Genomic DNA, 19264 nt, shown 5'->3' on the forward strand with positions numbered 1-19264 from the left:
CATGTTTTCGAGCAACTCGAGTTTTTCGAGCAGTAACATGTTTTCGAGCAACTCGAGTTTTTCGAGCAGTAACATGTTTTCGAGCAGAATTTTCTCGAGCAATCTTTTCGAGCGAGTTTCGAGCACTGTTTTCGAGCGAGTTTTCGAGCATCTTCTTCTTCACCATCAGCTTCGCTGATTTGGTGATTTTAAGCAAAAAAAAACTCGATTTCGAGGTTTATAGTCCAAATTCAAGCATAAAGAAACATACTAAACATACATAAACACTTTTCCCAACTATAAACATCAAAATCTAGCATTTACAATCAAGATCTGGGATTAATTCATCCCAAAATACTGACTTTATCATAAACTCAAGTTCTAACACACAATTCATCATTTTTAACAAGTTCTTACTCAATTCACAGCATAATTAGATCATAATAACTATATAGCAACTATTTCTAACATCAATTAAACATAACAAACACAAATCATGAAGATTCAAGCTCATAATTATCAAAAACCCATTTCACACACAAAACCTAATTTCTATAAATTAAAGCACGAATTCAAGCATGCTAACCTGGATAAATGCTTATAAGAATGATATGATTCAGTTCCTAAAGCCTCTTGATTCAATTTCTAGCTTAGATTCAATTAGGGTTTTTGAGATGATGAAAGTTAGGTACGGGTCTTGTTCTTGCACAAATTAGGAAATGAATGGAAGTATCCAGATATTAGTTACTTAAGTGGGTTATAAACTCACACCACATAACACACGGGTATTTATCAGTTATCTGATATCTTTCGTACTTCATTAGGAGGCCCTAACGGAGTCTAAATTCAACAAACGAACCTGTTCTGTGACCCTTGTCACAAACTGGTCTCAACTAAACAACCAAATAATTATAAACATATAATTATTAAAAATCACCAATTACACCATACCCAAGGGTACAATGGTCATTTCATCTAGGCCCAAAATGCGGGTGTTACAGTTGACCTTATGTTGGTATGTGGTTACTTTAGCATTGTACTTGGTAAGGGTACGCTAAAGGGTTGATATCTCGGTTCGAGATTGGTTGAGTTTTTCCCGAGGTGAGGGAATGAGTAAGGTTTTAGTGCTCGGATTGTGATTTGATAAATCGCGAGTGACGATTTTAGTTGATAAAGGCGATTCATTGGGAAGAGTTGCCTAGGAAATTCGGATTGGGACTTATGTTTGAGGACCTTAGAGCGTAGGTCCGATCGGTTAAATGACGAAGATCACGAGGACGTGATCGATTCTAAGTGGTGGAGAGTTGTAACATCATGTTTCTATTTCAGCTATTTCTGTTGATTGGGACGCCGTCCAGATTGGAGGACGCCGTCCAGTATAGAAGGGTTGGACGCCGTCCAACATAACTGACGGGCCAGCTGTGTTATTTAGTTTAAAAGGGGGCAAATTGGTAATTTCACTTGGGTGTCGGTTTGGAGCCCTCAAAACTGATCCATTGGTCATTTGTGGATCACATTTCATCCTCACAAACACTCTCATCCATATCTAGAGAGAGAGGAAGGGTTTAGAGAGAGAGAGAGAGAGCTTGATTTGGAGAAGAAGGAGTCGGTTTCTCACCAAAGCTCAGGTTCTAAAGTTGTTCATCTCGCTCCTAGCTACGTTGTGGTAGTATTGGTAAGTTCAAACTACGAATATCATTTGTTAGATTTGATATTCAAGTTAGGGTTTGAGCTTGATTAATTGTGAAACCCTCTTAGATGATGAAATGGGTTTATGATGACTAGTTATTCTTGTCACTTGGCGGGTTTTGGGTTGGTTGACGATTTGGCCTTGATTAGGCTTTGATCTTGAGTTTAATCACTAGGTTTAGTGATTATGGAAGTGTTGGAGCACTTTTGGGAGTATTTGGTTGACTAATTTTGAAATGGGTCAAAATTAGGGTTTGGTGTCATTTTGGGTAAAACGAGTGGTTAACACTTGTGTTCGGGTTTTGTTGGCGTTTTAGGACCATTCTCACTTGTGTTAGTGATTATTGGTTAGTTTGGACGCGGTATGATGCTTGGAAGTGTAATGGGTCGAAATTGCACTAAGTGTCGATTTGAGTTGGTTTGTAAATCCACTCTAAGTGTGTTGTTGTATTGTGATAATGGAACGGGTACTTTTCATTGGCGCGTTGCGGATTATTCGGTTGCATTCTTCAAGGCGACAAGGTGAGTGTTAATATCCTATGTGCATATGTATGTGTAGGATGGGTGCGGGTCGGGTGAAGTGGTTCTCGGTTATAGAGCTCACTTCACATATAAGTGGTTTTGATGGACTTGTGTATTAGGTCCAATTGGCACGGTTGTGCATTTTGGTTGACCACCTTTGGCGAGGTGCACACTTTGTGTGTACGATATCACATATGCTTGTGATGTGGATTATACAACCCCAATGGCGAAGGGTTGGTATTGAGTTGTGATTGGAGAAGTGGATCACGAGTGGACGAGGATTCACGATGACTCGTGTAGTTCGGTCATCTTATTAAAAAAGTGAGTCTCGTGTAGTTCGAATTCACGATGACTCGTGTAGTTCGGTCATCTTATTGAGGTAGTAATCTCGTGCGGATGCGGATTCACTAAGGCTCGTGTAGTTCGGCCAACCTCGATGTTGTTGTGGTATTGAAGATAGTAATCTCGTGTGGATGCGGATTTACTAAGGCTCGTGTAGTTCGGCTAATCTTCATGTTGGTAATTGGTAGTCGGTCTCGGTATTGGGTTAAGGGGTTAACCTTGGACATTTATATATATATATATATATATATATATATATATATATATATATATATATATATATATATATATATATATATATATATATATTAATGTATTGTTGTAATGTAGCTAACCCTCCGGGTGTAGCTTATTGGCGTTGTTCACATCGTCGTTGGGGAACTTACTTAATTGTTGATGTTGTTAGCTTGTTGCTTAGTGATCGTACGATATGCTTAAATTAACTTGCCTTATACTTGGATGCTCTGGTATGCGTTATTTGATTATTTGTGTGGCGTGTCCATTTTATACATATATTTGTATGTAGTATATTCTCACTCACTAAGCGTTAGCTTACCCTCTCGTTGTTTACATTTTTATAGATTGCATGGATGCGGTGGCTCGGGTAAGCGTGGGAATTAGTGGACTTGCGTAGTTGCTTTAGAAGACTTGCTTTTGGATTTGATTAGGATTGGGTAGCGTATCCCCAATTCCATGCTCGGTCTATGTTTTGAATTTAACTAAATGGGTCGAAATGGTCAGTTGGCTGTAATTTGGGTCGATGTGGGCCCGGGGTTGTAAAACTCGGTTTTATTATGGAAAAATCTTAGTTTTAATTATTATAACATATTGTGAAAGTGTTTTGGTTTAAAAGTGTCGGGAAGCGGATTTTCCGCTCGCGTGTGTTTGAAAAACTGATCAGAATATTTTAGTACATTTGGACGCCGTCCCAGATGGCTGGACGCCGTCCTGGTCGAGATAACTGGACGCCGTCCAGATAACTGGACGACGTCTAGATGAACTGTCACAGAAAATTTTTTTATGGCACGTTTTCGGATGGATAACGGGTTGGGTCGTTACAATATATAGTTATATATATATATATATATATATATATATATATATATATATATATATATATATATATATATATATATATATATATATATATATATATATATATATATATATATACTGGGGCGATCTTAAGTGGGGAAAAGGGGGCGCCCGCCCCCATTCGATTTTGAAATTTTAGTGGAAAACTTTTGATTTTTACGACTTTGACTCGGGTGGATTTATTTTTTCCACAAAACCTATATATTTCTCCCCAAAACCGTCAAATATAGCTCAAAAATCTACAAATTTTTCCCTAAAACCTTCAAATTTTGCCTAAAAACCTCCATTTTTCCCCCAAACCTCTATATTTTGCCAAAAATATTTCTACAGTTTTAAAAATATTTTCGCCCCAGTAAAAACAATTTGATTCCGCCACTATATATATATATATATATATATATATATATATATATATATATATATATATATATATATATATATATATATATATATATATATATATATATATATATAGGGAGAGGATCCAATGAGAACTTTTTTTAGTGTAAGAACTCTAGGAACTCAAAAAACACTCCAAATACACTGAAATTCGAGCAAAAAAGGTGCACGGGCAAGCAAAAAAAAGAAATTCGAGCAAAAATCAAAAGCACGGACGAACTAAAAATTCATAGTCGAGCAAAAAAAAAAAAATTCGAATTTCAAAATGTAGAACACATTTTTGTTCGAATATCAGCATTTTTGTTCGACTACCCGTGTGTTCTACATTTTTTTGTTCGACTATCAAAAATGCAGAACACAAAAATGTTCGCCCGCCTTTTTTTTGTTCGAATATCACTTTTTTGTTCTCCTTTGTCCCATTTTTTGCTCGAATTGCTCTTTTTTTGTTTGTTCGTGTCCCATTTTTGCTCGAATTTCCCTTTTTTTGCTCGAATTTCCATTTCTTGCTTGAATTTTAGTGTATTTTTGAGTTCTCGGGATTCTCTCACAAAAAAGTTCTCATTTGATCCCTCTACTATAGGGTTTAGATATTAGGGTTTAGAAATTTAGGGTTTAGGGTTTAGATTTAGGATTTAGATTGAGTTTTTAACACGAACGGTTTAGAGTTTAGGGTTTAGGGTTTAGGGTTTGGTGTTTTGGGTTTATGGAATAAACCCAAAACACCAAACCCTAAACCCTAAACTCTAAACCCTAAACTCTAAATCGGGCTAAATTTTACTTCACAAAACATGAAGAAAAAAAACGTTAACATTCTTCACGAACAATATTATCTTGAATGTTATTTTTGTCGATCGTTTTCCCGCCTAAATAATAACATTCATCACGAAGTGTCTTTTCTAAATGTTCATATTTTCATGTGATCTTGATGCCTGAAAAAAAAACTCCAAAAAAAAAAAAAACGAAAAAAAAAATTTGCTTCTCCCGATTGGTTACTTCCCCATTGATCCTGCCCACATATATATATATATATATATATATATATATATATATATATATATATATATATATATATATATATATATATAGTAGAGGGATCAAATGAGATCTTTTTTAGATTGAGACCCCTGAGAACTAACGCGGCCGAAGAAAAAAACCTCACGGACGAACAAAAATTGTTTGATTCGAACAATTTTTTTTCTTCCCTATATATATATGTTGATGTTTAAATCGTTTAATTCAAAATTAGGGTTCTATTTTTTTCTCCAATTCTACGAGTTCATTCTTTACGATTTCGATTTTAGGGTTCTATCGTTCAAATTGATTTTCGTTTTTATATTCTTTATCGTTTTTAGGTCATTTGATTACATGATTCAAGTTCTCTGTTCTCAATTTTAAAAAAAAAATTGATTTGAAACAATGTCGATCGGTGATAAAAATGTTCAAGTTGATGACTTGATTCATCGTAATGATCAGTTTCATATCGATGATGATTTTGTTGTTAACGACGGCGATGATGATGAACAATATCAGTTTTTTGACGTCAGTGATCAATTTGATCATATCGAGATCTTCAAACATCATGATACTGACGGAGAATGTACGTTTACATGTTTTAATTAAAAATCATTCTTTATTTAGTTGATAAATTCCTACTGTTAGAAGAAATATTTTTTTCATAACTAGATGCAAGATGATGCATTTCTACATCCTAGTTTATTTATAAATCTTCATTTACTTTTTTTTGTACACGTGTGTTCTACATGATGCATTTATTGTTTTCTACATTTAATGCATATGTGTTCTACATCTCTGATGTACATGTGTCTGTTCTACATTCAATTTTTTGAGTTCTACATCTGTGTTCTACATTCAGGCATATAGATTTACATGTATCTGTTCTAAGTCATTGTTATGCGTTACAAATTGTGGTATAAAATCTGTGTTCTACATGTGTGTTTTATACTTTTCAGAGGTATAATTTATAACATATATTTTTTTCAATGCACCTTTATGCATCTTTTTTGATGGATTATATTTTTATTTATGTTCTTTTTTATACTTTTTCACAGGTGTTTATGTACCCAAAAGTTTCTGTGTTGGTTCTGAGGAAATATCGTCTTCTGGTATAAAATCGTGGATACCTAATGTTGACAAATCTCTTTTACCAGCTTTCGGAATGGTTTTTGATTCAATAGATTTATCATATAATTTCTACAAGGAGTATGCAGTTAATGGTGGTTTTGAGGTAAGGAAGTCTTCATCAAAGAGAGGGTTTGATGATTTTGGTAATAGTCTAGTCAGATATAAATATTTTCTATGTAGCAAGCAAGGATCTAATGAAGAGATTTTGCATAAACCTGAGGATGTTTCAACTACTGATGATATATTTGATATGAATGCAGATTGTTTTGGGGAAGTTAATACATTAACGTATGTTGATGATAATGTTGGTTATAGAGTTAAACAGACGCAGCCTATTCAAGTAGAAAATAAAATAAATAAATAAAAAAGAAGAAAAGAAATAGGCCATCACAGAGGACAGGATGTCTTGCTTCTATGGGTATTGTGTTGAATAAATACAATAAATTTGTCATTCAAAAGTTTGTGAAAGCTCATAACCATATATTAGTTCATCCTCATCACATAAAACATTTAAAATCTCAAAGACGATTAAATAATTCTCAAAAATCATTTTTATTCAAGTTGAATCAAGCTGGGATTGGTCCTTGTAGAGGTTATCGAATTTTAGGGAAAGTGAAAGGTGGTGATGAAGATGTTGGATGTTCGAAAGTTGATTGTAAGAATTGAAAAAGAGATGTTATTAAGTATATAGGAGAGGGAGATGGTGAAATGTTTGTTCAACTGTTAGAAAATAAGAAAAAGAGTTTAAACAACTTTTCATTTAAATATTTTACGGTGTTCAATAATGATAAGTGGGAGTTAGCTGGAGCATTTTGGGCTGATCAAGCTTTAAAAGAAAATTACAAAGTTTTTGGAGATGTAGTTTCATTTGATTCAACCTTTCGAACAAACAAGTACTGTTTTTATACCTTTATATCATTATATTGTTCTTCTATTTTTTCATTTATTATATACATTATTAAAATAAGTGTAATTGTTATATTTTTTTGTTGTTTGTTGCAGATATGATATGAAGTTCATACCATTTACTGGTATTGATAACCAGAAGAAGTGCGTTACTTTTGGTGCTGCGTTATTAGCAAAAGAAGATGCAGATTCGTATAAGTGGTTATGTGAAGCTTTTAAGAAAGCATTCCCCGAAGAACCGCAAATAGTTTTGACTGATCAAGATCCCTCCATGATAGTTGCTATTGAAGCTGTTTTCAAGAAAGCAAGACACATACTTTGTATGTGGCATGTAACTGAGAAAATTACAAACAACGTAACATTATTCTATTTTTCTAATTAATGCATATAAACATATCACATTGACTGCATGATCTACAAATTTTAGTTAATGCATATTTTTGAGTCTGAATTCATAAAATATATTTATCAGATGCAAGTTAATGCATCTGATATATAATTATTAATTTTGTTTTTATAATTATTAATTTTTTACCATCTTTATTAATTTTAGATGCAAGATAGCTTTTAGTCTTTTTTTTTAACTTAGTAATGTTTAGATAAAATTTTTTTTATTGATTATTTTTTATGTATACATCAGATTGGTCCTGCTGTTTCAAATGTGGGTTTTAAAGATTCTATTTCTCAAATTGTCTGGATTGACAAGTTAGACCCTGATGAGTTTGTTAATAGATGGGTCTCAATTGTGGCTCGTTATAAATTAGAAGATAACGAGTGGTTAAATGAAATGTTTAATCTTAGGAGAATATGGATACCAACCTATTTTAGATATTGGGATATGTCAGGGTTAATATGCACTTCTTCCCGTTCTGAGAGTGAAAACCACATGTTTCAACAATTGATGAGCAATAGTTCAACCTTAGTTGAATTTATCAGTTTTTTCGAAACTGCTATGCAGATTCAACGACAAGTGCAGTCTACAAAAGTGTGACGACCCAGAAATTTCCGACCAAATTTAAACTTAACCTTTATATGTTTCCGACACGATAATAACTACATTCATGTAATCAATTACCCTTTGACCATGTTCGACGATTCACGAACAATTATGTGTATATAGATATGTATATATAATATATAATATTAACTGAAAACATTAACAAAGTATTAGATATATGATACTTTACATGAACATATTTGTTTCGATATATTTATCGACAGAATTAAGAGATAATATCAAATGATTGAATTATCAGATACATTATGATATGATTACGGGCCTATGTTATGAGGTCCACTGTGATTTAAGAAATCTATTCTTTTTGACAATATTCGAAAAATGATAAAGTGATTTATAAGTAAGAACAAATGTGTCAATTAACGGGAACTAGACAAGGGTTATTGGAAATTCCTGTTTAATTTTCAAGGCATGTTTTATAATATTTTCCTCGTGACCTTGATAAGATAACTATGTTAACTTTCATTTTATTTAATATGAAAGTAAGAACGTGGAGTGTAAATAATTTAGATGTTGGATATCGACAAGTTAAGTAACTCGACATTTTTCATTAAGATGATTTCATACGTTTATTTAACCTTTGTACTTTATCCCATGCTTCACCAACAGACTGTAATTTAAAAACTTGAAACCTATTATGAATATATATAATTCTACTTTTTTAAAATGTTTTATGATATAACGATTTAAATTAATATTAAATATATTTATACGCGTATTATACGTACATAGTTTTATACTTTTACTATACTTTAACTTTACCTTTACTTTACTTTTACTTTACTTTAACTTTAATAATTCATACTTTAATAATTCACTTTAATAATTCATACTTTAATAATTCACTTTAATAATTCATACTTTAATAATTCACTTTAATAATTCACTTTAATAAATCATACTTTAATAATTCACTTTAATAATTCATACTTTAATAATTCACTTTAATAATTCATACTTTAATAATTCACTTTAATAATTCAAAAATCTATTATAAATAGAATTCAATAGGTTTCATTATTTCATAGAAACTTGAAAATATATTTCTCTAAACTCTCTCAATCGAATTACATATATATATTTACTTAGCATTATTTCAAGATATTATTAGTATACATAAAATACTACGATGGAGTTATATTCAGACGATTTCAAAATAAGTTTTCAAATGGGATAGAGCTAAGGAAATTATGGGTTATAGCTATGGAGGTTATGGGTATTGTTCGAGGGTATTGCTCGTGAGGTCAACCTAACGTTTATCATTTTCGTTGCATCTACGTACTTTCCTGCAATATTGAATCACAATATTGATACGTGAGCATTCATATCTTATCTTTTATATATTAATAGTGTATCCCTAACTAGTGCTCGAGTATATATGATTATGCATGTTTGTATGCTTAGTTTCGTCGTTAAATAGTTTATGATAAATCACGAATTTGATACATATGCTACTGAGATAAGGTATATGATATGCATGTCGTTGAAAAGCTGAAGAAAAATTAATAATTTTTCATTTAGAACTCGTGTGGTTTCGATGAACGGATTAAAAGATATGGTCAACTGAATTATCATTAATTTTAATATTATTATTAAAATGATTATTATAATTGTTATCAGTTAATGTTATTACTAAAATTATCTTTATTACTAAAAATTAATATTTTTATTGAAACTATCATTTTATTATTTTTATCATTATTATTATTATCAATATTATTTTATCAAATAAATATGCGTACAAAGATATTTTTACCACACGTAATATAATTACATTAATAATACATACCACTATATTTTTATGATATTAAGTGAATTTTATAAATTTTATTACTTGAGATATATAAAAGTATATTTTTATCATATATGAATTTTAATATAAATTTTTATTTATTAATAAATGACTTGTATTATTTAGTATAATAAGATCTGATAAATATATTTAAATATATAAAACGACTATATATAAGTTATATAATAAACATGTATAGATTTTGGAAGTCATTTTGGGTCAAGTTAACTTTTGTTAACTTTTACATGTCGGTCTCGAGCATTAGGATTGTGATACCCTACGACTTGACCTAAATTGTTAGACAGATATTGACCAACATATAAATATATATACTTAATATAGGTTCGTGAATCCGAGATAAACCCTGCACTTGTTCAGTGCCGTCATATACATAATTGCTACAAAATATAGTATTGTGAGTTTCATTACTCCCTTTTTATATATATTTTTGGGCTAAGAATACATGCACTGTTTTATAACTGTTTTACGAAATGGAAGTACTAAAAACATATTCTACGTTGAGTTGTACCACTTTGCATATTTTTTCCTAATAGCTTGGTAACTACCATTTACATGCGGTATTGTAAACGCGAATCCTGTTGATAGATCTATCGGGCCTGACAACCCCAACCGGACTGAACGACCAGTATTCAACGGTTGCACATTACTTCGTTTCAGTGACTACACTTGGTACAGTGTAGTGAGATTTTATAATAAAGGGAATATGCAACGTTGATTAAATGTTAAGTATGGTTACCAAGTGCTCAACCACTTAGAATATTTTTATTAAAACGTTTATGTATATGAAATCTTGTGGTCTATTACTATTACGGAAATGATTGATTATGATAAACTAATAAACTCACCAACCTTTTGATTGACACTTTAAAGCATGTTTATTCTCAGGTATTAAAGAAATCTTCCGCTGTGCATTAGCTCATTTTAAGGATATTACTTGGAGTCATTCATGACATACTTTGAAAGACGTTGCATTCGAGTCGTTGAGTTCATCAAGATTAATATTAAGTCAATTATAGTTGGATGTAATATGAAATGGTATGCATGCCGTCAATTTTTGATGTAAAGAAAGTTTGTCTTTTAAAAACGAATGCAATGTTTGTAAAACGTATCATATAGAGGTCAAATACCTCGCGATGTAATCAACTATTGTGAATCGTTTATAATGTATATGAACGGGTCCTTTAAAAAAGAATCCCGAATCACGATACGTTATCCCTAAAGTTGTTATTGATTATGAGATTGAACAACATGCTGTGCAATTGTATACTAGAAAGTTTTTTGGCGAAGTACAAGGTCAAATCAAAGCTGCATCGAGATATTGTATGAATTATAAAGTTGATCGTAAAAATGGTTTTACAGAGTATACTGTAATGGACAGAAGTGTTACAAATAATGGTTTAGCAAATAATCTTGATAAAGCTGGTAATCCCCGGGCTTTTGATGAATACATTCCAGCAGTTAGTGTGGTAAAGTTTTCAGAAAAATCAAAAGAAGTATCTTGTGATTGTAGATTATTTGAAAGAATAGGTTACTTTTGTCGACATATTTTATATGTGCTAATGATGACAAATGTTAAAGTAATCCCAAACAAGTATGTTATGAAAAGATGGTGTATTGATGCTATTACTTTAAAAGATCCAAACACATATTTTGATTCTAATCAAGTTAGATCTTCCGAAGAGTTTGGTATAATGACCCGTCCTAATCCATCCGGACGAAGTCCATATCGATTATAAACGATTCACAACAGTTGATTACATCGCGAGGTACTTGACCTCTATATGATACATTTTACAAACATTGCATTCGTTTTTGAAAACACAATCTTTCATTACAACGAAAGTTGACGGCATGCATACCATTTTATAATATATCTAACTATAATTGATTTAATAATAATCTTGATGATCTCAACGACTCGAATGCAACATCTTTTGAAATATGTCATGAATGACTCCAAGTAATATCTTTAAGATGAGAAATTACACAGCGGAAGATTTCTTTCGTACCTGAGAATAAACATGCTTTCAAGTGTCAACCAAAAGGTTGGTGAGTTCATCAGTTTAACATAAATAATCATTTCCATCATTTTAATAGACCACAAGATTTTTCATTTCACATGAATATACGTCCCATGCATAGAGACAAAAATAATCATTTATATGGATTGAACACCTGGTAACCGACGTTAACAAGATGTATATAAGAATATCCCCTATCATTCCGGGACACCCTTCGAATATGATATAAATTTCGAAGTACTAAAGCATCCGGTACTTTGGATGGGGTTTGTTAGGCCCAATAGATCTATCTTTAGGATTCGCGTCAATTAGGGTGTTTGTTCCCTAATTCTTAGATTACCAGACTTAATAAAAAGGGCATATTCGATTTTGATAATTCAAACATAGAATGTAGTTTCACGTACTTGTGTCTATTTTGTAAATCATTTATAAAAGCACATGTATTCTCAGTCCCAAAAATATATATTGCAAAAGCATTTAAAAAGGGAGTAAATGAAACTCACCTAATGTATTTTGTAGTAAAAATACATATAACGATATTGAACAAGTATAGGGTTGGCCTCGGATTCACGAACCTATATCATTTGTATTTTTATTAGTACGCATAATTTTAACCGAACAAATTTATTTATTATATCTTAGTTTATATATTATTATTAATTGTTATTTTAGTAAATTATATGTTTCATTAATAATTTAATTAACTATATTTATCTTATATGTATTACATAAACTTTTATATAACTCATATTTGTTTGGTAAAATAGTAATCGAAAGTTGTATCTTTATACAATAATAGTAATAATAATGATAAAAATAATAATGATAATATTAATAATAATAATAATAATAATAATAATAATAATAATAATAATGATAATAATGATATTACTAAAAATAATGATACTTATAATAATAAAAATAATGATAATAATAATAATAATAATAATAATAATGATTTTAGTCATAATGATACTACTTGAAATGTTCCGTTCTTATTGATTAAAAACGTTCCATATTAATTGATTTCGTTGCGAGGTTTTGACCTCTATATGAGACGTTTTTCAAAGACTGCATTCATTTTTAAAACAAACCATAACCTTTATTTCATAAATAAAGGTTTAAAAAGCTTTACGTAGATTATCAAATAATGATAATCTAAAATATCCTGTTTACACACGACCATTATATAATGGTTTACAATACAAATATGTTACATCGAAATCAGTTTCTTGAATGCAGTTTTTACACAATATCATACAAACATGGACTCCAAATCTTGTCCTTATTTTAGTATGCAACAGCGGAAGCTCTTAGTATTCACCTGAGAATAAACATGCTTTAAACGTCAACAAAAATGTTGGTGAGTTATAGGTTTAACCTATATATATCAAATCGTAACAATAGACCACAAGATTTCATATTTCAATACACATCCCATACATAGAGATAAAAATCATTCATATGGTGAACACCTGGTAACCGACATTAACAAGATGCATATATATAATAATATCCCCATCATTCCGGGACACCCTTCGGATATGATATAAATTTCGAAGTACTAAAGCATCCGGTACTTTGGATGGGGTTTGTTAGGCCCAATAGATCTATCTTTAGGATTCGCGTCAATTAGGGTGTCTGTTCCCTAATTCTTAGATTACCAGACTTAATAAAAAGGGGCATATTCGATTTCGATAATTCAACCATAGAATGCAGTTTCACGTACTTGTGTCTATTTTGTAAATCATTTATAAAACCTGCATATATTCTCATCCCAAAAATATTAGATTTTAAAAGTGGGACTATAACTCACTTTCACAGATTTTTACTTCGTCGGGAAGTAAGACTTGGCCACTGGTTGATTCACAAACCTATAACAATATATACATATATATCAAAGTATGTTCAAAATATATTTACAAAACTTTTAATACATTTTGATGTTTTAAGTTTATTAAGTCAGCTGTCCTCGTTAGTAACCTACAACTAGTTGTCCACAGTTAGATGTACAGAAATAAATCGATAAATATTATCTTGAATTAATCCACGACCCAGTGTATACGTATCTCAGTATTGATCACAACTCAAACTATATATATTTTGGAATCAACCTCAACCCTGTATAGCTAACTCCAACATTCACATATAGAGTGTCTATGGTTGTTCCGAAATATATATAGATGTGTCGACATGATAGGTCGAAACATTTTATACGTGTCTATGGTATCTCAAGATTACATAATATACAATACAAGTTGATTAAGTTATGGTTGGAATAGATTTGTTACCAATTTTCACGTAGCTAAATTGAGAAAAATTATCCAATCTTGTTTTACCCATAACTTCTTCATTTTAAATCCGTTTTGAGTGAATCAAATTGCTATGGTTTCATATTGAACTCTATTTTATGAATCTAAACAGAAAAAGTATAGGTTTATTGTTGGAAAAATAAGTTACAAGTCGTTTTTGTAAAGGTAGTCATTTCAATCGAAAGAACGACGTCTAGATGACCATTTTAGAAAACATACTTTCACTTTGAGTTTAACCATAATTTTTGGATATAGTTTCATGTTCATAATAAAAATCATTTTCCCAGAATAACAACTTTTAAATCAAAGTTTATCATAGTTTTTAATTAACTAACCCAAAACAGCCCGCGGTGTTACTACGACGGCGTAAATCCGGTTTTACGGTGTTTTTCGTGTTTCCAGGTTTTAAATCATTAAGTTAGCATATCATATAGATATAGAAAATGTGTTTAGTTGATTTTAAAAGTCAAGTTAGAAGGATTAACTTTTATTTGCGAACAAGTTTAAAATTAACTAAACTATGTTCTAGTGATTACAAGTTTAAACCTTCGAATAAGATAGTTTTATATGTATGAATCGAATGATGTTATGAACATCATTACTACCTCAAGTTCCTTGGATAAACCTACTGGAAATGAGAAAAATAGATCTAGCTGCAAAGGATCCTTGGATGGCTTGAAAGTTCTTGAAGCAGAATCATGACACGAAAACAATTTCAAGTAAGATTTCCACTCGAAATAAGATTGTTATAGTTATAGAAATTGAATTAAAGTTTGAATATGATTATTACCTTGTATTAGAAATATAACCTACTGTAAATAAAAAAGGTTTCTTGATCTTGGATGATTACTTGGAATGGATTTAGAAAACTTGGAAGTAAACTTGCAATCTTGGAAGTATTCTTGATTTTATGAAACTAGAACTTTTGGAATTTATGAAGAACACTTAGAACTTGAAGATAGAACTTGAGAGAGATCAATTAGATGAAGAAAATTGAAGAATGAAAATGTTTGTAGGTGTTTTTGGTCGTTGGTGTATGGATTAGATATAAAGGATATGTAATTTTGTTTTCATGTAAATAAGTCATTAATGATTACTCATATTTTTGTAATTTTATGAGATATTTCATGCTAGTTGCCAAATGATGGTTCCTACATGTGTTAGGTGACTCACATAGGCTGCTAGGAGCTAATCATTGGAGTGTATATACCAATAGTACATACATCTAAAAGCTGTGTATTGTACGAGTACGAATACGGGTGCATACGAGTAGAATTGTTGATGAAACTGAACGAGGATGTAATTGTAAGAATTTTTGTTAAGTAGAAGTATTTTGATAAGTGTCTTGAAGTCTTTCAAAAGTGTATGAATACATATTAAAACACTACATGTATATACATTTTAACTGAGTCGTTAAGTCATCGTTAGTCGTTACATGTAAATGTTGTTTTGAAACCTTTAGGTTAACGATCTTGTTGAATGTTGTTAACCCATTATTTATTTTAACAAATGAGATGTTAAATTGTTATATTATCATGATATTATGATATATAATATATCTTAGTATGATATATATACAGTTAAATGCCGTTACAACGATAATCGTTACATATATGTCTCGTTTCGAAATCATTAAGTTAGTAGTCTTATTTTTACATATGTATTTCATTGTTAATACACTTAATAATATATTTACTTATCATTTAACATAATTAACCAAGTGTATCAATATCTTAATATGATTCATATGTACCTAGTAAGACGTTGTTATAACGATAATCGTTATATATATCGTTTTCGAGTTTCTTAAATTAATAGTCTCATTTTTATGTATATAACTCATTGTTAAAATACCTAATGAGATAAATACTTATAATAAAATCATGTTAACTATATATATAACCATATATATGTCATCGTATAGTTTTTACAAGTTTTAACGTTCGTGAATCACCGGTCAACTTGGGTGGTCAATTGTCTATATGAAACCTATTTCAATTAATCAAGTCTTAACAAGTTTGATTGCTTAACATGTTGGAAACACTTAATCATGTAAATAAAAATTTCATTTAATATATATATATAAACATGGAAAAGTTCGGGTCACTACAGTACCTACCCGTTAAATAAATTTCGTCCCGAAATTTTAAGCAGTTGGAGGTGTTGACGTATCTTCTGGAAATAAATGCGGGTATTTCTTCTTCATCTGATCTTCACGCTCCCAGGTGAACTCGGGTCCTCTATGAGCATTCCATCGAACCTTAACAATCGGTATCTTGTTTTGTTTAAGTCTCTTAACCTCACGATCCATTATTTCGACGGGTTCTTCAATGAATTGAAGTTTTTCATTGATTTGGATTTCGTCCAACGGAATAGTGAGATCTTCTTTAGCAAAACATTTTTTCAAATTTGAGACGTGGAAAGTGTTATGTACAGCCGCGAGTTGTTGAGGTAGCTCCAGTTGGTAAGCTACTGGTCCGACACGATCTATAATCTTGAATGGTCCAATGTACCTTGGATTTAGTTTCCCCCGTTTACCAAATCGAACAACGCCTTTCCAAGGTGAAACCTTAAGCATGACCATTTCTCCAATTTCAAACTCTATATCTTTTCTTTTACTGTCCGCGTAGCTCTTTTGTCGACTCTGGGCGGTTTTCAATCTTTGTTGAATTTGGATGATTTTCTCGGTAGTTTCTTGTATTATCTCCGGACCCGTAATCTGTCTATCCCCCACTTCACTCCAACAAATCGGAGACCTGCACTTTCTACCATAAAGTGCTTCAAACGGCGCCATCTCAATGCTTGAATGGTAGCTGTTGTTGTAGGAAAATTCTGCTAACGGTAGATGTCGATCCCAACTGTTTCCGAAATCAATAACACATGCTCGTAGCATGTTTTCAAGCGTTTGTATCATCCTTTCGCTCTATCCATCAGTTTGTGGATGATAGGCAGTACTCATGTCTAGACGAGTTCCTAATGCTTGCTGTAATGTCTCCCAGAATCTTGAAATAAATCTGCCATCCCTATCAGAGATAATAGAGATTGGTATTCCATGTCTGAAGACGACTTCCTTCAAATACAGTCGTGCTAACTTCTCCATCTTGTCATCTTCTCTTATTGGTAAGAAGTGTGCTGATTTGGTGAGATGATCAACTATTACCCAAATAGTATCAAAACCACTTGCAGTCCTTGGCAATTTAGTGATGAAATCCATGGTAATATTTTCCCATTTCCATTCCGGGATTTCGGGTTGTTGAAGTAGACCTGATGGTTTCTGATGCTCAGCTTTGACCTTAGAACACGTCAAACATTCTCCTACGTATTTAGCAACATCGGCTTTCATACCCGGCCACCAAAAATGTTTCTTGAGATCCTTGTACATCTTCCCCGTTCCAGGATGTATTGAGTATATGGTTTTATGAGCTTCTCTAAGTACCATTTCTCTCATATCTCCAAATTTTGGTACCCAAATTCTTTCAGCCCTATACCGGGTTCCGTCTTCCCGAATATTAAGATGCTTCTCCGATCCTTTGGGTATTTCATCCTTTAAATTTCCCTCTTTTAAAACTCCTTGTTGCGCCTCCTTTATTTGAGTAGTAAGGTTAGTGTGAATCATTATATTCATAGATTTTACTCGAATGGGTTCTCTGTCCTTTCTGCTCAAGGCGTCGGCTACCACATTTGCCTTCCCCGGGTGGTAACGAATCTCAAAGTCGTAATCATTCAACAATTCAATCCACCTACGCTGCCTCATATTCAGTTGTTTCTGATTAAATATGTGTTGAAGACTTTTGTGGTCGGTATATATAATACTTTTGACCCCATATAAGTAGTGCCTCCAAGTCTTTAATGCAAAAACAACCGCGCCTAATTCCAAATCATGCGTCGTATAATTTTACTCTTAAATCTTCAATTGTCTAGACGCATAAGCAATCACCTTCGTCCGTTGCATTAATACACAACCGAGACCTTGCTTTGATGCGTCACAATAAATCACAAAATCATCATTCCCTTCAGGCAATGACAATATAGGTGCCGTAGTTAGCTTTTTCTTCAATAATTGAAACGCCTTTTCTTGTTCATCCTTCCATTCAAATTTCTTCCCTTTATGCGTTAATGCAGTCAAGGGTTTTGCTATTTTGGAGAAATCTTGGATGAATCTTCTGTAGTAACCAGCCAATCCTAAAAATTGACGTATATGCTTCGGAGTTTTTGGGGTTTCCCACTTTTCAACGGTTTTGATCTTTGACGGGTCCACCTGGATACCTTATTTGTTCACTATGTGACCGAGGAATTGAACTTCTTCCAACCAAAATGCACACTTTGAAAACTTAGCGTACAGTTTTTCTTTCCTCAATACTTCTAGCACTTTTCTCAAATGTTCTTTGTGCTCTTGATCATTCTTTGAGTAAATAAGTATGTCATCGATGAAAACAATGACAAACTTGTCAAGATATGGCCCACACACTCGGTTCATAAGGTCCATGAACACAGCTGGTGCGTTAGTCAATCCAAACGGCATAACCATAAACTCGTAATGACCATAACGCGTCCGAAAAGCAGTTTTTGGAATATCATCCTCCTTTACTCGCATTTGATGATATCCAGAACGTAAATCGATTTTCGAATAAACTGACGAGCCTTGTAGTTGATCAAATAAGTCGTCAATTCTCGGCAGTGGATAACGGTTTTTGATGGTAAGTTTGTTCAACTCTCTGTAGTCAATACACAACCTAAATGTACCATCTTTCTTCTTGACAAACAAAATAGGAGCTCCCCATGGTGATGTGCTTGGTCGAATGAAACCACGTTCTAATAGTTCTTGCAGTTGGCTTTGCAGTTCTTTCATATCGCTGGGTGCGAGTCTATAAGGAGCACGAGCTATTGGTGCAGCTCCTGGTACAAGATCTATTTGAAATTCAACAGATCGATGTGGAGGTAGTCCCGGTAATTCTTTCGGAAATACATCGGGAAATTCTTTTGCGATGGGAACATCATTGATGCTCTTTTCTTCAGTTTGTACTTT

The 19264-nt window shown here is 32.1% G+C and overlaps 1 protein-coding gene across 1 annotated transcript in view; it reads left to right on the forward strand.

The window, feature by feature from the left end:
• Window positions 1-5442: 5442 nt before the first annotated feature.
• LOC139842023 (protein FAR1-RELATED SEQUENCE 5-like) overlaps window positions 5443-19264 on the forward strand; it is a 30693-nt gene continuing 16871 nt past the window's right edge. The window contains exons 1-7 of the mRNA XM_071832203.1: window positions 5443-5623; window positions 6096-6508; window positions 6628-6816; window positions 6961-7061; window positions 7171-7405; window positions 7715-8059; window positions 11096-11591. Of these exons, the coding sequence (XP_071688304.1) occupies window positions 5443-5623; window positions 6096-6508; window positions 6628-6816; window positions 6961-7061; window positions 7171-7405; window positions 7715-8059; window positions 11096-11591 (1960 nt within the window). The remainder of the gene's footprint in view (window positions 5624-6095; window positions 6509-6627; window positions 6817-6960; window positions 7062-7170; window positions 7406-7714; window positions 8060-11095; window positions 11592-19264) is intronic.

This window comes from Rutidosis leptorrhynchoides, chromosome 4, assembly GCF_046630445.1.
Source record: "Rutidosis leptorrhynchoides isolate AG116_Rl617_1_P2 chromosome 4, CSIRO_AGI_Rlap_v1, whole genome shotgun sequence".
Lineage (NCBI taxonomy): Eukaryota > Viridiplantae > Streptophyta > Magnoliopsida > Asterales > Asteraceae > Rutidosis > Rutidosis leptorrhynchoides.